The 22,915-nt window shown below is 39.9% G+C and overlaps 1 protein-coding gene across 3 annotated transcripts in view; it reads right to left on the reverse strand.

Annotated features, from left to right (window-relative positions):
• The window catches only part of Lmpt (four and a half LIM domains protein limpet), a 116,463-nt gene that overhangs the window by 81,125 nt on the left and 12,423 nt on the right, over window positions 1-22,915 (reverse strand). Inside the window, exon 1 of one of the 3 annotated variants that reach the window (XM_071697096.1) lies at window positions 1,678-4,356. The exons of the other annotated variants lie outside the window; for them this stretch is intronic. Within the exon in view, the coding sequence (XP_071553197.1) occupies window positions 1,678-4,341 (2,664 nt within the window). The 5' untranslated portion in view covers window positions 4,342-4,356. Of the gene's footprint in view, window positions 1-1,677; window positions 4,357-22,915 lie in introns of those variants that run through there. 3 annotated transcript variants of the gene reach the window in all.

Genomic DNA, 22,915 nt, shown 5'->3' on the forward strand with positions numbered 1-22,915 from the left:
ATTATGAATATGATTAATGTAATTATAATATTTTGTATTGTAAAACATAAAAGAGAATCTGTGAATGTGAATTACGATTAATGTAATATATTGTATTTTATAGGTTTAAAGGGGGGAGATTATTTTACGTGGTTTAATAAAATGTAACATTGCAAGGGTTGGAGAATAAAATTGATGAGACCGATTATTCAGGAGAACTTTAATAAAATCCTGCTACACACAATTCGCTGTGTTGTGTTTATATTCGCAAGTTACGAAACTTATCGTCTCCAATATAGCCGCTTAATTTTAAGGTATCGCGCTCTCTCGACCGTAAAACGGCCATCGCGAAATTCCAGGCAAATTGCAATTTTAGTGCACGAGGCGTGCGATATTGCGCAAGGTTTCCATGGTGATTCAGTCGCTCGTACTCGACGCGCGAGAGATAACAATGCCGCTTCTCGCTCGCCAGCGATCGCGGAAAATCGCCGATAAACAAGCATACAAAGTGCGCACGGACCACAACTACAAAAACCAAACCAGTCTAATATATATCTCATCATTTAAATTCCGTATATCCGAACTTTTCGAATTCCCTCCGCGAGAAGATCGCTATTAAGTGCACCAGTAAATGACCATCGAATTCCTATTCCTACTTCTGTGATAATCATATAAGAATCGTTATATTTCTTAAAAATGAGAATACGGTATAATTTCCAATAATTATAGTTATAAACGAAGGATAAACCCTTCTCTCTCTCTTGTGCTACAGTTAATAACGCTCGTACGGTAATTCCATAATATACAGGTATTAAATGGTAATTCTGCCAATAGTCCGTAATTATGCTTATTAGCTATTAAAAGCTAATAATAATATACATAATGTTAAGTAATTTCCATGATTTATTTATTAGAGATAAATGTTTAATTGCACATTTCTGGTATCACTTAAGAGGATATTAAATACGCCAATAACATTTTAATTTGAAAAATCAGTATCTAATCCTTTCTAATATTTAACTACGAAAAATTTGTCAATGACTTATAATCTTATCATAATAACCTTACCGTCATAATAACCTTTAAATTAAAGAAATCTAAAGAAAATATCTTTCGTTATTAATTTCAAGTAATACACCTACCTATCACGCGCGAAGCCAACAAGGAGATTTAAACTTTATTCAATGGCTAAGTCGTAATGTATGTCGACTATAAATAATAATCCTGTTTATAGCGAGAAGATAGAATTATCGAACAATATTTCTTAAATGACCATCTACTGATGCATTGCTATACTAGACGAGGGCAGAACGAGAATTACTATAGGTACTTCTCGCGTTACGACCACACGTGACGTTACAATTTCGTCTCCGCACGACTTCGAACTTAGAACAAATTCGCTTGACAATGAGTCGAATTCCAGGGACGGCGGAAAATTGACACAATCGCCTTGACTATAAGCCGATCGTTCCTGCGAATGGTGATGGGGATCGAAGAAACGGGAAAGCCGGGTTTCTCTCTCTCTCTTGCTCGGGACTTATCTTCGATAAACGCCTCGACTCAACGCCACATGGAGTTTATCGTTCCCAACCAAGACTGCCGTCTTTTTCATCTCCTCCAGCGATTTATAAAAGTCGCCTCGCGCCTCTGAACCATAAAGGAACGATCGAAAGCAATTGACTCATGAAAGTGCCATACCCCTTCGCGGTAGTTCCAGACCGTTCTCGAGGGTGTCGCGCCGCCGGCGTCGCCGCCGCCTCTCCCCGGCAGGATTCCGCCGTCCCTTCGAGTCCTCCGCCAACGATCCTCCTCTTCGTCCTCATCGCTGTCCTCGTCGTCGTCCTCGTACGCCTTCCTGCGCCTCACCGCGCATACTTCCTGCGCGGGACGACGTCGACGGCGCCTCTCAGTCGCGCTGCCTCCTCCGGAATCCTCCGACGATCGTATCCTGATGATCGTGGTACCGTTGCGATCGCGAGTCGAGGAGAATCGCGGCGACTCGCTGTCGCCCGAGTCAATCCTGCCGCGCGTCTCGAAGCGATTCTCCTCGGGATCGAATGTCTCAACCGTGCTGCCCCGTGCGTCTTGCAGGATCGAGAATCCTCGCTCGGGCGAGACTTCGAGTTCGAGACGTCCTTCTGGAGCACTCCGCAGCTTACTATGATCCCGCAGATACTTGGAGGAAAACATCCGGTTACTCTCGTGCCAGGACTTGGCGCAGAAGTTTTTCGAGTCCTTGGCGTTACTCTCTAGCTCGTCCTTCTTCAGTGGCGACAACGCTCTCAAGTACCTGTCCGATTTCTTCTCGAGCACCTCGCGATCTCTGCTTCGCAACGACCCGCGTCTCTTCGAGGAAGCGTCGTGCTCCTTGAAGGAATTTGTTCTTACTATTGCTTCGTTGTCCTCTTCCTTGAAAGGACTCGAAATGCGTAGCTCATTGTCTTGCGTCTTAAAGGATACCTTGCCGAACTCGATATACCGTTCGTTCGCGGTTTTCCTATCGATATTATTCTCGTAATCGTGATATGATGCTCGCCCGAATTCCTTGTCATCATCCTTGAAGCTGTTTTTCCTCCTTTCTGAATTACTTTCGCGATCCTTGTAAGAAATCTCGCCGAGCTCGGCATTTTTTTCCTTGAACGAGTTCTTCCCGAAATTTTCATTTGCATTTTTAAATGAATTATTTCTACTCGATTCGTCATCAACATTTCTCAGGACAATTCTGCTGACGCCACCTGCCTGTTCCATGGACGAGACTTTCCTCTCCGCCTTGTCGTTCTGCTCTTTCAGAAAAGTTCTGTCGAATTCATTATCTCGTATCTTGAAGAAACCCTTTCTATTTATATCTGTGTTTACATCTTTGAAGGAATCCTTGCACGAAAGATCGTCTTGATCCTTGCCGAAATACCTGATCGAAGCCTCGTGTTGATTTTTCGGAAGGTGCCTCTTATACGAGTCATTATCTCGATCTTTAAAGGATGTTTTTCTGACTAAATTAGACTCACCGCGATCTTTGCTAATCGCCCTCTTAGATTCAGCTTTGAAGGAATTTTTCTTGGTTATCGGTTCTCGATCGTACTCCTTTAAAGATTCCTTCCTGACCAGATTCGGTTCCCTGGACGAGCTTCGTCTAGGTGAACTTCGCCTGGGCGAACTTCTGTCGAGATCCCTCCTAGGCTCGAGGATAGCCCGGTCGTACCTCTGTAGCCTCACGTCGAAGTTCTCCGGCGAGCCTTCATAAGTGTAATTCCTCGTCTTCGAAGAATTGTCTCTCGATCGCGGATGACTTTCCTCCTCTTCTATCGATCTTCTCCGGTAATTTCTCTCGTCGCTCGTTTTTCGAAAACTGTCGTCTCTTCGAGGTTCGCGAGCCACGTTCCGCCTTTCTGTGCTTCTCGATTTTCGATCGGTAGAGCGATCGCGTCGGTCCACTTCTCGATCGGGTTTTCCACGCAGCTTCGATTCGCTCGATCTGCGTGGCTCGTCGCCATCATCTTTTAATTTCCTACCTTGATCGTTAGATAGATTATCGAGCGGATGATCGATGATCGGCGATCTTAAGTCACTCCTCCCATCGCTTTTTGTCATGCCGTGCGCTTCCTTTTCAGGACTTGCCGATCTTTGCTCTCTCTTGGACCGTAACTTACTCTCCTCTCGCGTTTTCAATCGCTCGATCATCGCCTGGATCCTACGGTCCGGCGACTGGCTGCCATCGGTAGCTAAATTTTCAATTTCCTTAAGCAGTATGTCCCTTTCGTCGACGGGTTGCATCGAATCATTATTGCTATCGTTGTTCCTGCTAATCTTGGATCTCCTCCCTCGATTCCTCGACTCCATTTCCTCTTCCCAGGACTCTTTTATTCTCGACTTATGAGAGCCGTTGGCCTCTCTCTCGACAGACTCGCCTCTTTGTCGACCCTCTCTCGACAAGGACCCTACGTATCCTTCGTCTCGATACTCCGGGCGATCGTGCAATTTATCCAGCTTCACACTCACGGGCTCGCTCCTAAATTTTCCATTTGTCAGTTGCGTGTCCTCGAGATCCTGTTTCTTCGATTTTCTCGTGTCGTCCTGAACGGCGTCCTTGATATCCCAGGAACCGAAGTGTTGTCTGCTCTTCTTGTACAACAGGTCGGCATTGTTCTCTTCCGTCTGCGCATTCTTGTTATATTCCCGTCCGTTCCGCTCTATCTTGTTGTCATGCTGCTTCGACATGCCGAAATGATAACGATTGTCGCGTCCACCGTTCTTACACCGGTCGGAGTGTACTTCCGGCTCGTTTCGATGGAAATGATCCTTGGCGAACGAGGCAGCCCTCGGCGTGTCCTTCACCGCCGAAGGGCCACGCAGGCGAGATGTCATCTTCGCGAGGAACGGAATTTTGAAGAATAAAATTGTTATATTTTCAAATAATATCGCTCGTATGTATGTATGTATATATGCTGTATGATATATATGTGGGTGTGATTTCTGATATAGCAATTAATATCACTGAAATTCTCGAATTTCACGAAGTAATCCTTTGTACAGAAAAATTCGCAGCTTTTTTCACCGAGGAAAGTTGTCGTTAATTCCTCACGATATCTCCAGGCTTGAAAGAGGAACGTAGGCGCCTTGAGACACGCACGGTTAAATGTACGAGCGCTAACCTATTATTATTCGCGTATATCGAACCAGCCCAACGGCTACCGTCGATGCCGATCGATCTCCGATCCTTCGTCATCCACCGTTCGTACGTGTTCGTAACTCGACGTCAGTGCACGAGCACTGAAACTACCTGGGTTCACTAGGATTTTTGAAATCAACATCAAAAGCACCGTTCATTGAAAACGTAAGATATCATGCCTTTTTAAACGTAAACCGTTTTTTCACCGAATATATCACATCCAGACGAGAAGATCTCCTTAACGAAAAGGATTTAACTGATGCTCTAATACAAAATACGCTTTGACATAGGTTTAAGTTTCGAAATGACACAAAAATATGTCACTAATAAATTTACTTCTGGCGAATAAAACGCTTAAACTGATCGAACTAATTAACCGCACAGATTCTTCACAGATTCGAACCATTTCTTCATCTCAAACAGAAGCGGCTCGTACAGATCTCCACAGTCTTCGCAAAAATCAAACTGGAGTTTTCTCGGACCACTGAAATCGGGGCGTCACATCGAGATAAACAAACACCAACAACGTGGACGATGATCGCGGCTGAATGATGACACGCCTGAATATCCACTGCCGTCGCGATGAGTACCTCGCCGAATCCTTTGTACTTTCCGCGCAAGGACACACCTTCCGAATCTCACGGTTACCGAACCGTAAACGTCTCGCGTCCGGGAACTCTCCCTCTCTCCCTCTCTCTTTCTCTCTTTCTCTTTCTTTCTTCGCCTCTGATGTTTTTCTTTTCGGGAGAGAAGCGAAGGACGATCTTTGGATCCTCGCGAGTCCTCGCGCCTCGCCAAAACTCGCAAGAGTGCGAGAGAGCGGCCGGTCTTCTCTCCTCTCGAGGTGGCTCCTCCTCGGCGAGAAGCCGCTAGCCGGCTTCGGGATGGAACGACGACGACGACGAGAACGCGCGCAGCAGACGACCCTGAAAGTCGTCTGTGGACTTTCACGAACGCGAGCACTTTGCCGGTCGGAGTCACCACGAGAGTGTGCACCGGAGGGAGAGCGTGTTCCTCCCGCTCTCCCGTCCCAGCCCCCTATCCTGTCGAGGCCCCCCTCGCTTCCAGCCGTCCGCGGGCCCTCCCCTTCCTCGCTATGCCCTCTCTACCCCGTCACCACTGCGCGCCACGTCGTCCCCCCTTTTCGTCCTCCTTCGCGCCGCCGACTCCTTTGCCTCCTATTCACGGTCCTGCGGTCCTCCCTAAGGTGAGCACGATTCTCCCGTTATTCCGCTGATACTTTGGGCAATCACGAGATATGTCAAGCATGTAAGTTTCGACATCACCGAGGTCCATGGCATCGGTCTCTCGAATCGACCGATGAAGCCTATGGAATTGATAAAAAGCTTATGCTCAAAGGAAAGCTTGCTTTTCCGAGAAAATATTTGCTAATTGAAGAGGAAACTCGAGTCTTTAAGAGTTGGAAACTCTAGATTAGTTTGAGGACATCAACAGCTTGATGCGATAAATTGCGGCGAAGAGGATACATCAATTTAGCTGTGAATTCTACTGAAGCTACTGAACTGGGACTAATGACAGAAGCATGTTCCGTCAATCTCGTTATAACAGCTAACGCAAGAAACCAATGACGATATATTTTTTTCGAACGACAGAACGAGAGCGGAAGCATCGTCTTTCACTTTCGAGCCGGGCGTTCGCGCGGAAGTTAATGGCATACTTCAAATGTGAAAGGAGCTAAACGTGCGAAAATATAAAAAAAAGATATTATATTCTCATTACTGATATTGCAAGGTTTTGCAAGTGGATCATCCGTATTACGCCTCATTAAAACTTTCCTCTTATTTGCAGCGACTAACTTAAATATCAAGTTAAGAAATTAAATTCCAAAGAAGGAGTTACGCCGAAGATCAGCAAATTCCTAGGAATTAAGCCAAAAAATTAACAATTAAACTTGACGTTGAGCTTGAACATTCGAGCATGCTGCAATTCTTCTCGTGCGCACTGCGCATGAAAGCGCAGCTCGCGCATTACACTCGGAATATCCAAGCGGAGGTGGACGTCGCGGATACTCTCGCAGGAACTTCGAGAATGTCGTCGGCGCTACAGGCGCCGCTGTCTTGCGCCGACCGTGGTTCCGCAGCTTAATGAGACCTTAGCGATCCCTTAATGGGGCTGGTTGGATAAAAAAAAAGATAATATCCCATGGAGAACGTTACTTAACGCACGTTTTACGCCGACGAAAGTCAGATGACAAAATCGCTGACGGGGAGAAAACCAGAAAAGAGGATGGGCTGAGGGGAAAAGGAGAAGCACCTTCAACATCATACGATATGATCTAGCTCGTAAAATCGTTTTCTCCTTATCTCGCGAAAAATTACAAATGATTCAATGAAATCGACTCTGGTGCGAATTGCGATATGCCAGTATTGAAGTTATCGGTGATCATCAGCAGGAATGTTTTAAAACTATTTGAATTCTCAGTAATTACAACATAAATCTTCAACAGATTTTCAACTGTCAGTAAGATTCCCGATCATATATATAATAACATCATAAAACTTTCAACAATCGGCCGTCGATTCTTATTGTTAACGAAAATGTAAACCCTATAGTCAAAATTATTATATTTAAATTGACAATTTAAAAGTTTAGCATCCACAAAAATTATGATTTTTTTCTTGTAAATCAAATTGGAAGCTTTGAGACAATAGCGATAGCGTCTAGCTACGAAAGGGTTAACGAACGATCCGTTGCTGAAATGGCAAAGAGAAGGAACTGGCCCGTGAATCATCGCCAAATAAACGCTGACGTTCCACAACATGAAAACGCGTGGTATAAAGGGAGAAAAAGATATTTTCTTCGGCGAAACGCACAATCGAGCCGTCCGTGCGTGCCTAATCGCTTCTCGACCTCGCGGGTGCGGCGAGCGGCGAGATTTTACTGCGAATCGCTGCGTGCCTCGAGAAATGTTCTGTACGAATTTCTTTTCATACATTCCGATACACAAAAACAGCTTTTAGCGTACGAATAAAAAAATGAATAATACACACGGGATATTAAACGCAACGGTTTTGATCAATAATGACATAATAATAAGAAAATTGGTAAAATTATATTCTAAACTAAAAAATATAATAATTACATTATTTTCTACGATCGCAAAAACAATAGATTCAGTGGTCATTCACTGCTAATCGTTCACTAGTGCACCCATCCATTATGTTTCCACGTAAACGGCACGCTGCAATCTTTCCGTCCCATCGAAGACAATGCGAGACCAAGACGGCATTGAACGCGCGAAATATCACCGCTCTCCGTTGCAGCGTGGATAATCGCTAAATTAGCTGAATCGTTGCCCGTGCGCGCATCGATGATTAGCTATCGCGGAATAATTTATATCGCGCGGCGGGCAGCGTGTTTACGGCGATTAAAAGCTATCGCGGGGCGAGCCGATGCGGCCCGATGGCTCGATGGATCGAGCGCGTTTCTTCGCCTGGTATATCCGATTCGCGAACGCGCGTTATTAATCACGCGTGTCCCATAAGCGGGCTTTCACTCTTGCGTCACGCCGTAAAGCCAGACACAATCGGCCTGGTGCTTCATATATCACGTCTCCCGTTTCGAGCGTCGGACGCGCAACAACGACACGATGATAACTTGATCAATTGCATGACTCGCGCTCGCGACCGCTCGTCCTCGTCGAGTAATTCGTTAAATCGTCGCGCGATCGCATGGACGCGGCGATATCGATATCGAACGACCGCCGCGCGCCGGCGAGAATCGCCGATCAGATATTAAAATTCCAGCGCATCATGCCGCAACAATTATCGCGGCTCTCGAGACGATTAATTTCTCCGGGTCGACGTAATTAATTTATCGCGTGCTTCCAGCATCGCGTGGCGTTTCACTGCGTTTCACGAGAAATCGCGCATATAGCCGTGATCGCTTAGTTTACACATTCGCCCTCTCTTATTCTTCTCGTGGAATTTTCACAATGATTGTAAAGCTTCTTTAAACAGATCCTTAGCTGTATATAAAATTTAATATTTGTTAAATGTTAGACGGATTATGTTTCTTTTTCATTTTTAATTTAGCTTGACCGAAATGTTCTTGTCATCCTTACATTTTCAAACAATCGCCTATACAAAATTCGAAAGCGCATTTGGATTCAAAGATTCCTCCTTTTCTGAAATAAACCTATAAGATGGTCGAATCGAAAGTTGCACCCCATTTCACGTTCCGGTTATAGACGTCGCAAAATGCCGGTTTGCAATTTTACGATTCCGATGGCGAAGTAGAAGGGCCAGTTATCCATAACCGGAGAGGATGAACCGTTTCCAGGTAACATGCCGGTTGTTTAACGGGTCCCCAGCGCTGCGAATGCGCACAATTAAGTTCCGCTTTGCGCTTCTTTCGTCTCTAATTGCTCGATGAATTTCCAGTCGCGCGAATCTACTCACGATTCTTTGCCGACGAGGTGAAAAAGAGCGAAAGAAAGATAGAGGTGTTGCGATGAGGAAAGAAGAGTCGAATCTCGACGTCGTTTTACAGATGGCATATATAATAAGCGGGCTCGTGAGAGTTTTTATTCGTACGAGTTCGTGAAAGGATTAATTCCGGCGACTCCTACGCGAAATCGCTAAATTATGCTACGTGTAGCATAATTTATTTTAGATAAAATTAAAATTAAAATGGCCCACATTCATTAATTAATTATGCAAAATTTTCGTTAAAATAAAAAGTATGATAAGATCGTATTTTCTTACATACGTTCATGATAACGTTTTTTGATAAAAGTTCCCTCGTATGCATTAAAAATGTACCTTCGTATTTTGCATATTATTATACTTTTAAATGAATGAGCAAGTATTACTTTAAAATGATATCACTATCTCGTACGCCGGATACACTCGTAGAGACGTTTTTGCCAGTCGAGAAATATCGGAGCGTAGAAAGTTAATGCGAGAGATAACGGCTAAAGTTTAGAAAGTAAAATAATGGAAAAAGTGTCGCGCGCACTTATCAAAAAAATGTAACGCAAAAATAAATTGAATCCGGGGACGTATCACAGTTACCTGTTCAGGTAGTTCATAAGACGCGTGTCAGATAAGAACTTCATATTGGCTAAGTCACTTTGTTCCGCGGCATGGAGACACGGTAAAACGGCTGCTAGTATCAAAAGCCACAATAGAGAAAGAGAACAAGAAAGGAATCACTTTACTCGCTCGAACGGTCCAATTATCGTGCCTTTAGATAGTATCTCCGTGATAGAAGACTCAAATAATCGCAGGCTGCGTACTCGGGATATTAAAGTTTCGTTCAGTTTTACAATTCCAAAAATTAAAGTAATTAGCCTGTGTGGCACTATTAAAATTTGGAATATTGCACTCTTAAATGTTAAACTAAAGAAAACTCAAGCGTTTCTCTGTTTGCTGGGCAAGAAGTATGATTGAAGAAAGCTCCGCGATAAAAAATTTCTCGACTTTGAGCACCGAAGTCAATAATTTCGTATTTGTCGATGACCGCAGCGCCCGGCCTTTCTTTGTTCAAAATCGCTTTTCGTGAAATCTTCGGATACGTCCCTGCGTGTGGGCCGCGACAAGGTCCTGTCACAACGCCCCCACGTTTTTGCACGCCGTGCTGTGACCACACGGTGAACGGTGCCCCTTACGCGCGTATCGACTTTTTCGCCCGAAATGGCAAGACCGAGGGTATATACCTCGAGCCGAATCGGCTGGCACTTTGACTATCCGAGTTGAAAAGAGTGGCTCTGCTGATCCACCGGTTTCGAAAAAATTTGTCAACTAACCGAAATGTCGACACAGTCGACATTTAATCGGTATTTAATCTATTCTGTTTTCCATTACTAAGACAGATGTATCTGCATTTCTGTTTGCGTTCTTGTTATTTACGAAAATATTTTATAACATATTTGCGCGCGAATAAAGTCGCGTTGAGATGATAAATGAAAGATGCATCTCGTAATTTAAGAGAGACCAGAGCCTTTATTTGAGCGTCGCGCTCGGTGCTCGTCTTTGGGTGTGTTTCCTTCGAGAAAGTGCACGAAAACGAGAGGTCGGATCCGTAAGTAGATACAGACATGCATAGTCGTCCATAATGTAAGACAGACGTTGCCCACATATTTATCGGGATTCAAGGGCGCTACCACACGCACTGCAACGGTTTTAAGGCGTCATTCACACCGACGAGACCCTCCCAGCTAATAATCAGAGGAGTTAATGGACGCGTGCCGATTTCCATTCCACCTAGTCGTGACCGATATTCCCTGCGTCCGTCAACGAAGGAACGCAACGCCAACAACAGTCAACGCTTCTTATATAGACTTTGTTACTCTCTCGCATAAACGAGATTATACACATATTATATTTTATACAGAATACAAAGAGTTTTCAACATTGTCTATCAATTACAGAACCGGTCATCAGACAAATCTGAAATGGACTTATCCTAAATGGACACGTTATATAAAAGTAAAAAGCTACATATCAATTAAAATAATTAATATTCAAGATGCGAGTATTTAAATTACTTTCGCAAAATTTAAATTCAAGTGTTATGACCAGACCTTTTAATTTATACTCTTGAAATCTGAAAAATCTTGAGGAGCAATAGCCCTCTTTGTTAAAGACCATTGTCAAAATCGAGGAAAAAATTTAGGTCAAAAGAAAGTAATTAATAATTCTGAAAAAATTTATTAATAAAATAGTTTTTCATTATATTTTGCAATAAACCGTAGGGATTGAGCATTGAAATTCCATTGCAATCAAATTGCAAAATTAACTTTTCTTTAAAGACTATTCTTTATATATCATCGTCCAATGTGACGTTTAGGATTTACATATTTATCTACCACTTGTCTGGCACACTTACATTTATCTACATTTATCGCGCGACACCTACGCTGAAAAAATATCAGCGCGTCGGAAGGCCGTTTTCTCTCTCGGCCACGCTACGCGCGAGAAAAAAAAAGTGTTTCAGTGTGCGAAGAATGGACTTAAGATCGAGTCTAAAGCGTGACAGCGTCTGCTTGATGATCTTGCGCGTCATGTTTACCTCAATTTACAAGTCAATCGTTCCCGGAATGTCCAGCGAAACGGGGGCTGCCGACAGTCCCGGACAGCTCCTTTTCGTGGTTTTTCGTCAGATCGTCGCGTCATTCGCGCTATCATCGCATTGTTTGTGGCCTTCGGATACGTGACCAATCCGCGCCGGATCCGGGTACGGCCGCGCCGTACGCCGGGCGCGCCGCGCGAAAGAAATGCTCTAATTGGATTTACCGCGGGCGACCCGTTAAGCATTTAGCGGTGCACGTCACAATTGCGTTCTGTGCCCCGGCCCTCTCGTAATATAGCGGTGACTCACTCGCGCGGCCCGTTCTCGTTTCATTGGAGGGAACAGTGATTCCGGCTCGCGCGCGCTCTGGCGCAACTCGAGAGCTCTCCGGAATCACGGTCTCATCGGTATTGAAAGAAGGAGCTAGGAATCGGCGGATTGCTCCCGAAAATCCGCTGTAGCGGAAAAACAAATATTTAATATCTTGTGATTAGTATCTAAATTACTTACGTTTTCGTTAAATATTCCACAGCTCTTTTTCTAGAAAAACTGTTAAGTTATCGCTTTTGACATATAATATGACATAATAACTACTGTATACTTATGCACTTGAAAGAGATATTGTTTTTCTTTTAATATTTCGATTCTTTTCGCGCCTTAAATCAGTAATAAGAGATCTTGATGTTCAGAATCTTGATGTTTATCTAAGCTGATCTAAGACGTCACTTAAGATTGACCGTGATGATACACGATAATTTTGAAAGCATGACAGGCATGTTATATTGAGTTATTCCGCATCATCTGTTAACGTAAAAAGCAAAGGAATATTACTGTATTAATGTCTTATAAGAAGCTCTTATAATGACTGTAATTCCGGTCGAGCAAAAGTACACGTTCTGCCACCGTCTAACCAGCAACTGCTTTTTATTGGCAATGCCGTTATGCCGTTTATATTGCGAAAAACTTGGCGGCTGTCCGAGAGAGTCCGACGTAATGGATGTATCTATTAGGGAACATATCGCGTTCTCGGAAATGATCAAAGTCGCATAATGATCGAACTCTTTCGAGATTTCAAGTTTATCTTGGTCAATAATTTATCGTCTCTAAATCAAGAATTATTTACTAAAACATTTTTTGTCCCTTAGTTAAATTAATGAGCTATAAACATTAATTGATATGCCAATCTTGTTCTACTATTTTTTAATCAAAAGGCTCGAGAAGAAATTAGCAAGATCAATCTTCCTATCGCGAATGGCTCATAAATATGTATTACGTCGATCAATTTTATATACAAACAGCGCATCGAAATTTTTATACGCATCTCTCGCAGATTCATAAATATTTTTTTTTTATTCACAGTGCAGGTTCATTTATTGCGCGACTTTAATCACACGGCGACATCGTAAAGCAATGACGAGAATCTTTGCTTGACGTCCAGTGTTATCCGGAGCCGGCATTACAGCGCTCTGCAAATCAAAGCTTGCAATGATTCAATCACGATTCGCAAATATGTAGCAAATATGTTTATGTTTAAAAAGATGATGCCGTGAAAAGAAAGATAAATCTTAAGAAAGCTATACTTATTTGCGAGAAACAATTTTAAGCGACAAAGCGATGGTGTTATAATTCGTATAACTGAAACACTAATGCAACATCTAACGCACGTGTAATTGTAATGTCTTTTTTTAAGAAAAAATAAAAGTACATTTTTACATTTTCTTCTTTTCATATTTTCATACTGATATATTATTACGAGGAGCAAACAATTATGATTGCGCTGCGTTACCTATGACCTTTTAAAAGCTGTCACAACGCTGTAGTGTTCTAGAATACTCGAAAAGATACTTGGCAACTGGATTATAATACCCTGTAATATTGAAATCCAATAACAACTTCGATCGTGCATAATACTCGTTTGAGCCGGAATCGCGTGTACACGTAATACTCAATATAGATTGATAGCTCGCGGATTATGTCGGTGCTTTAAAAAGTTATTAACCGATAAGAGAAGCGGCGATGTAAAATACAATCAAATAATCGTTATTAAAATGATTAAAATATGCAAACTGAAACAGCATTAAAAAACATTTGAAAGATTTCTTCAAATCCTTCGCCTGATTTTCTGTATTTACTGCCCAGAGAGAGAGAGAGAGAGAGTGAGAGAGAGAGAGAGAGAGAGAGAGAGAGAGAGAGAGAGAGAGAGAGAGAGAGAGAGAGAGAGAGAGAGAGAGAGAGAGAGAGAGAGAGAGAGAGAGAGAGAGAGAGAGAGAGAGAGAGAGAGAGAGAGAGAGAGAGAGAGAGAGAGAGAGAGAGAGAGAGAGAGAGAGATGAATAGTAAATTACAGAGTATATGCCATTGCGATATAGTTTTAGTCACTTGCATCACGGAATTTTTTAAATTTCCCCTTCCTTTGTTTCCCTCTCGAAAACCAAAATCTATACATATCTCCTAAGTTCTCCGAGGGAATACGCAAGTATACCGGAAGTCTCTGATTATCATAATCTCACGACTCGTGCCAGCTGCAAACTGAGAAAGGACGAATTCTCCAGTGGGCAGCCATCACCGATGCGAAGACAAACATTGACATTGAGCCGAGGCATAATGATGTCACTCGCGCGGAAGTGACATCATTTCGTCGGCTCCTTGATCCGACCCACGAATAATTTGCAGCTCGTCCAGACTGACCTTTATTTAAATCGCATTTTTTCATGCATCGCAACTTTAATGTATGTACGCGCTTCAGGTCTCAAAAGCGTACGTAATACAGAAAATTAATTCAGATTTATGATGCTAGATCGATTAATCCCGTATATGAAGAGTTTTTTGGCATATTATAATTTTTTTATTTATAAGTATTATATTTTTTATAAATAATGTTATAAAATTATTAGCGTTTATATGTATTATAGATTTGAAAGATTGGAAATGAGATAAACCTTTCTATAAACTTCGCAGAAATACACCTGATGTAATAATTGGTGCGTTCTAAATTTATCTAAAATTATTTTACAAACTTGAGAGACTACAAAACGAAAGTGCGAATTTTCAGTATCACGAGATCGCGATAAACAAGTTATAGTTATAAATTCGCATGGCGTCACTTTGTGTGGGCCCATCCTTGAACCACTGCTACCGAGATTAGAGCTTTTAAAGATAAAGTCTGCGTTTCTCCGCATTGCGATTGTAATTTTTCATTACGACTTTTCGAGCCGACTCTCGCGGACAGAGTCTGTACATGGATGGCGAATCGCCAAGCGCACAACAGCTTTCAGTTTCTCCGTTCCCAATCGTTCCCCCGTCGCGTTTTAATCACTGTCTCTCGGCGAGATTCGCCCGCAATACAGTTGCGATGCAACTGCTCCACGCTGCTAATGTAACGAGCCTAACTCGGATCATTAAGAGTCGAATCATCAACGAGGAAAAATTTATTAACGCTACCGCAACGCTACCGATTCATTTAAATTAAATTAAATTTGACGTACCACGATTGCGCGTATATCTACAGTTTTACTTGTAATACGTGTCATATTTCTTTCACCACTAACTGACCGTTAAATTTTCCCTCACAATCAGTTTCCGCTATATCCGTGTACTTTAAACCGCTTTACGAAAACACGATTCCATTCGCAGAATAAATACAGAAAGGAAATTGCAGTAGAAGAAAGAAGCGGAGAAAAAAAAAGAAGAAAACTCAATTTCATGGATGTTCTCTATTTCGCATGAAGAGATTCGATTTGGCGATGCTTTGATGTTGAATAAATCCTTGATTCGGCGTGATAGCAATTGCTATCCTAGCTGAAGGACTTTCTATACGCATTACAGTCAGTCGAGGAATTAGGATTTGGCCAATACGACATGCACTGCTATGATAGTTCCGCTCTATGCCAATGGTTAACTATAAAAAATCGCTATTTGTTCGTGTCATTTACCGGTGCAAAATCGAAAGGCTTAAATATATAGGTTTCTTTCAGCCATATCATACTAGTTAGCGTTATCTTGTAATTTATAAAAAGGTGTTACTTAATTTAATTATCATGGAATTAATTTAATTTCAAATAGCAAATTTTGACTTCCGTGTCTCTAAAAACGCACGAATGAGGATCGCGAGGACCTGAGGTCCTCCGACACTGGCATTCCCGAACGATTGTGTCACGCGTACCGATAGACTCTCGCTCTGCATTTCGGTCCACCCTGTATATAGATACTGTCAGAACGCAGTTGCACGCAGTTCGTTACGTGTCAGAATGCGTCCGAAACGATCGTGTTAAATCCGCGGCACGTGATATACGCGATCCGATGAAGGCCAAACAATCGCGGTGCGCAAAAGAGACCCATGTCGCATATAGCGCGATATATCGTTATCGGGCCGGCGTTTTCGCTGCTAATCACATCATCTGATATTTATACGTAGAGACGCGAAAGTGTGTAATATGCTTTTTATATACTCCAATATAATGAGCATGATCTCTTTTGGGTGATATATTTTTTTAAATAGAAAATCAATCACATTCTTTAGGATTTCCTGCAGAAAAAATAAAATAAAGAGATAAGAGTGATGAAAATATGTCATAAGAATGAGATCCTTCTATTTTAGGCTATGCTCTTTCCCTCCCGAATAAAAAGTTTAACAATATGTTATACCTGAACGAATTTTTGTTAAATTATCCGAAATATATGTATATATAAATAAAGCTTTTGATGAGCCTCGCGGGTTTCCGACAAGTGTCATTTGAATCCGCAGGTGGACATGAAGAAGTCCTGTATTGGTTCGCGGGCACATACAAATACGTTCGCGTGCGTTTAACCAACCAATGTTCACGATTGGAATGCCGTGCCACTCGGTCGCTATATTTAGACACGCGAGTTTTAATTAAGTACGCGACAACCTATCGCGTATATGAGGTGACGGCCCAACGGGAGGTCGAGAATCGATATTCTCGATAGCCGATAATTCTGACGATTGTGAGAGCCGAATCTGTGACTGGATAAAACTCGATTTCTGTGGTACAAGTTGAATTATACCAGATACGAATAAACCCTGGATTTCCACTATCTATTTTAATCACTATCGGTTTAATTAGGAGAATTACTGATAAGTCAATAAGTTAGTATATCGAAACGAACATAAATTCAGCTATGTAGTAGTAACACGTACGAGCGCTCATACATTTTTAATGCATTCTTTACACGAAATTGTGATAGAAAGATAAAAACGTAACTGAATAACTGCGTTTTCGAGGTAATTTATTTGCATTCTATGGAAACTAAATTAACATGTTTTTAAAATATCTCTGCGCATAGTGTCAATTAAAATTTAAAAAAAAATGTATTTTAAAATAGAATTGCTGATTTAATCAGCACTTTGTAGTGTGTTATGATAGGATTAGAAACATTATGTGGAATTTCGCAGTTTAAGGTTTTAGAAGAACGACTCGGTTAAGTAGAGTTTAACGTCATACGGTTTTAACGACGAGATCGGCTCTCGTTTCCCATTTATGCCATTACGCATGCAATTCCACAAACTTTACGAGATTACGGTTTCTCGTAATAAACACAGTGCCAGTAATTGTTAGAAATCCTAATACGGTGATGCTGCATCACCGTTCACGACTGCAGACTGGTTTACTTCTAAATATAAGGTGCTCGTTTATAAAATTTATAAATTTCGAATCTATAACGTCTAACCGCTTACACATAAAAATATATATAAAAATAATTTTAAAATATGAAAGTGTATTCAAATATATATATATATGTTATTCAGTAAAATCAGTATGTAAAGATAAATTAAAATTGTTTACAGAACTTTGTCTTTTATTTATTCTTACATATCTTTATAAATACATATTTTTTTTATCTCCTGTTTATTGTATATTAACAATATTACATTCTATTCTATTTTTTATCTATATATAATATTTAAATTTTCCGTTCGTATTTTCCATCAATTTAAGTTTATTTTATCATAATAATTTCTCGAGGTGTATACATCTTTCGTCGCAGGTGCGAAAAATGGTATAGGAATCTCGCGTAGATATTGTAAAAATGAGGCATCAATACGTGTTTTACCGTAAATTGTGAACCCTATAGATTTATTGCGACGTAAACGATGTGCGAGGGGATTAACTTTTAAGCGATGCTCGACGGGAATATATTCAGGGGCGGCGGGAGAGCGGCCGTGCGAGAGAGGATAGACGGAGTCATAATTCGTAAATTATGCAATGACGGCTAACGTGCTTATCCACGGGGCAATTGACCTTTATTATGTTAAACGACGTGACCCTAACACAACCGAGAACGACGGTCATGCTTGTCGTAAAATAATTCAATAACGCATTCCCTTGCGATTTGTGAAACTAAATGGCGCAGCAGCCAGTAATATCTAGTGTTATTCTAAAAAGAATCCCGTGATATTCTCTGTGTATCATTATATATAATATTGCATAATGTATTACTATTAGAGATTAAATCGCCTCGATTATAAAGCTTTTATTAATGGGTTAATTTGCCATAAAAAAATATATACGTATATAATGTAATGTGTATGTTATTAATTATATATAAACTTAAAAATTGCATAAAGCAACTGTTATAAATATAATAATGTAATAAAGTGTATAGTCAAAGAAAAATAATAACCCTGTCCTCACAATAGGATTTTATCAATTGTCACAAATATGATGCGGACTATGTCTAATCGTTTTTTTAATCATTTAATGCAAAATGCAACGGTAAAAATAACTTTGTGCTAAGATAAAAGTAAAGTCTTAACTTACCGCTAGACGTGCACAATCTGAATTAGTCAACCGTGAGTTTGCGATTTGTTGTCCCGTTGTACGATTATGTGGACTTACCTGTAACATAAATGGAAAAGGGAAATTTAATCTCTTGGTTAGGAGCAATCAACGTCAACTTATTTGTAATGTCTATTGGGATAATCAGCGAATAACATTAACTTAACGGATTATCTTTTTACGGATTAAATGCAGGAACGCAGTTTAGTCATGAAGATACAAGAATAGCTTGAGATTCACGAGGACACGCATAATTAACGAAAAGATTTCTAATCCTCTAATGATCCAACCCACTTTTTCAAGAGAATACAAAAAAGTAAATCTACATTTCTAATTAATCTTCTCAATTTTAATAAAATTAGTCTGGATACATGAATTTAATTAAACTGTGGCAAAGAAAAGAAATTACTTTACTAGAAAAGTAGGTTTATAGACCGGCTAATAGAAAATAGGATTGTTATATTTTTTATGAGAGATCCAAAATAAATTACTGCAGCGCCATGAATCCGAGAAATTCCGTATACAACGTGAGTCTGAAATTACTGTCTCCTGTGAAATCAGATTGCTGCGTTGTGGTGCACGAGAAAGAGTTCTCAAATTATCCGTGATCTCCCGAGAATTTCACGGTGCTTGGTCAAGATGAATTTAAGCGTGGCATATTCTCCCATATCTCAAAACGAGGCGCAGGAAGACAGATAATCAGCTGTTACTACAGTGACCGTTTCCGGCCAAGCACTGCGGCTGTAATTAAACGCGATATGTGAGTAATGCATGAGGCGCTTTCGCGCTAATGCGCGTTAACTTAAACGCGAAACGGTGTCACGTTCTTTTGATTGCTGAGAAAAAATGCTGGCTGTATGTATAATCAAGTTTGACAGACAGTCAAAATGCGCCTCAAGTATATTCCACGGACAAAAGCGTTTTTGAAATCACTCGCATTGACATTTATATGTACTCGTTTAAATTCTTTTAAGAAATAAAACCAGATATGATGCGTCATCGAGAAGTTAAGAAATGAAGTCATTAAGGAAACCAATTCCAATTCGAGGAGTAAATTTTTTTTTAATTTTACGAAGAGATACGTTCTATGCGGTATTAGAGAACGCATGATGCTATCTTTATGACGATATGTATGATTTATGTGTTGTGCAAATGTTGAAGAGAAACATGTATATTTTACCGCATGCATTTTTTTTCATTAAGAAACACAATAGTTGATGAGCCTATAAATCGTCGATCTTTATTATGTCGCGAGTGTAAAACACGTTGCTCGAAGTGTCGCGCGAATAACAGATGAGAAGACAAACTCCTCTCTTGCCTCACTGTTCGTCTGAAACAATGCGCGCGTAGGTTAAACTTATCAAGCTGTCTTGGTAACGTCGAGAAAAAGGATCTTCCTCCGTAGCGACTGTCCGTGCTCCAATGATTTCCATTTCGAAATTCTATCGCCAAACACGGCAGTATACCAATCACATCATGCTATTTTAGTTTCATGTTTTTTCATGTATATTATTTTTAAATATAATTAAAAATGGAAACCTATGAATATATAAGTATGCATAAACTCTTACAATTATACGTAACTTCTAACTTTAAGCATTTCATTCCTAATCCTCGATTTTCGATTGTCTATATCCATTTTTGTGAGATATACATTATATATGATTCAGATTGATAAAAAATCGTAATTTATACATCCATGATTTTTACAAGATTCTTGTTAACTAAATAAATTGGATCTTCGTAATGAAAGACAAATTTTAAAGAATTTATAAAACAGATATGCGCGTGAAAAAAAATGTTAATCCTATATAAAAGTGCATAATGCTCCATTTATGATGTAATTAAGAAATAATATTTTTCGTTCCATATCGCACACAGTTTCTTGCTATAGTTTATCGAACAGTGATCTTCAAGGATACTCTCATCAGTTATTTTTAATTTCCTGTCTTCAGTAAAGAAACCTGATCTCCCTCGGGACAGTTTCTACACGAGACCATGTCTGCTTTCAGGGCCACGAAAGGCGAAGAGAGAAGGGAGGCGATCACGAAGGGTGCAGCCTAGATAAGAGCCGAAGGGTGCGGTTGATTATTCTTGTGTCCAAGCTAATACCACAGAGTATAGGCTCACCTTTCCATAGTTGGCACCCCATTTTGAAAGTTCAAAGCTATTTGGCTATTTAACCTGATAGCCAGCTGGACGCGCAAAAAATTTAGAATCTTTATCAGGCTATTACTTTTGGTCTTCAGGTGTCGAGGAAGTAAATTTAATTTTAATAATAAACTCTTTACTTACTCTTTATAATCTGGACTCTAATTCACAGCTATTTAACAGTAATTTATTACTATTTATAAATCAACCCAAAAAAATCATTGTTTGTTTATTTCTACTACCATCGTCCAGATATAAACTAATACTGACAACATCTCTTTTATATTTATTCAGATGCATACAATAAAATATTTTAACATGATAAAAAAGATTTTGCTATGTTAAAATATTGTGCTAGTTGTACTGAATGATTCTTCTATAAGTATATACAGTATTTTCCTTACAGTTCTTTTTAATAAAAGTTATAATGTTCCAATTGCTCACACGGTCCACGAGGTAGAATTAATTTGACACACTTGATATACGGCATCGTGAAAGACGTTCGCTCCCAATAATCTCACGTGGAGATACGCGACATTCAAAGCCATCTAGCTTACCGTTACGTGTCTGACGGGCGTTCACGGTAGTTTGCTTTATCCGGATATTCGTTATATGTGTCGTTACAATTGCGAGATGACCACAGTCTTTCGTGCGGATCCACAATTTACTGCCAAGAAATCCTACTCCTGTTTCACACGTAGAAACTCCCGATGACCGGCTCTTGCAACCTCAGTTGAACGAAATATGACTCTCTCTAGTTGTCTTTCATTAAATAAAAGGTGATTTAAAATCTATTAGTACCTATATACTTGATTTATAATTATCGCTATGAGCAATGAGAACGAAACATGTTTATACAGAATAAATTCAGGACTATTGCAAAAAATCAAAATTAAAATAAATAGAATATCGTATAAGAGATTAATGTTTGTTTTAAGATCTTTTTCTTAATAACTGTACTATCTTGCAATGTATTATTTTATGCCAAAAAACGCGAGATTTGAAATATGTATATTTTATACACACTGCAGAATCTCTCTCTCTCTGCAGTGTTCTTCCCAGCATACGAGTAACATTTATATAATTGTGATATTGATTTTGCCGTTTTTTATATTCCACTAACTACTCCGATTGATTTAATTTGATGTGAACAAATACAATCGAAGCGACAATATCGTTCTACATATCTCGTTAAATTAACTCATGGCAATCGTGTTGAGATGACTGTTCGATATCGTAGTTTGCAGTAATATTCATTATAAATTTACACATAGTGATTTTATTTGCCCCAATTTTTATTCTGTAAATTATTAATCGTCATTAAACGATCAGTTTTTGTCTTTTTAGAACAAGCATAAATAGTAAAATATTGAAAGGCAAACATTAAAAGCGATAATTTATTAAATAATCTATTATATCGAATACAAATTATATATCTGTATACATTATTGTTTCAGTAAAAAATAAAATACGTTGCTCGTTAGGTAATGTATAAATCAAATTTGCAATCGGCAATCAACGATATAAAGTGGCAATAATAAGTAAAATAATCAGTAAAAAAACAATTTTTTGAAAACTAAAGAAAACATAAAAAGCATGCATAAGAACATGTTTAAATATCAATTTAAAAGAATGTAACAAGAAGATTGAATGTAAAATCATTTTTTAACTAAAAGATAATCGATATATTAGGGAAATACTCTTTGAAAGTTAATTTTTTCTGAAAGAAAATCAATATTGCAATATACTACAATGCAATACCTACTGAAAATATTACTAATGGTCAGACATTTCGTTGCGAAAGGTTGCATTGCTTTCGTATATCGAGGAAACTGAACGAGATAGCGAAATCTGAGCGAAGGTGCACGTGCGACGAACCGTGAAATTATAAATGATTCGAATAATATCCGAGCATCCAACGCAACCCAATTTAATCTATCGTCGTTGAATTGTGATTATTAAACAATTCTGTTTGCGTTATACAAACACTTTTAACATGTGTCTATGTTTCATCTTTACATTTTTCTTACATTTCCTTTTTTTTTTCGCTCGAGTCGCGCAACGATTTCTGTTTCATTTCGAACGCAATAACATTTAGAAAGCACTAATGACACAAACGGACATCCACGGAAAGAATTTGATTTTCCGCGATAATCAGAATCATCACGCCATCGCTGTTTAATCATGGAGCATGACTCATATCATTTGCGCACTTTGCTCTGTTTACACGATTCATGCAAATTATGAGTTCTTATTTTCTCGCTGGCCGTTATTGTGCCAGGCTAATCT

The sequence above is a fragment of the Temnothorax nylanderi genome, unplaced genomic scaffold (assembly GCF_030848795.1).
Source record: "Temnothorax nylanderi isolate EJ_2023f unplaced genomic scaffold, tnyl_v1.0 TNYL_tig0011_pilon, whole genome shotgun sequence".
NCBI classification, from domain to species: Eukaryota; Metazoa; Arthropoda; class Insecta; order Hymenoptera; family Formicidae; genus Temnothorax; species Temnothorax nylanderi.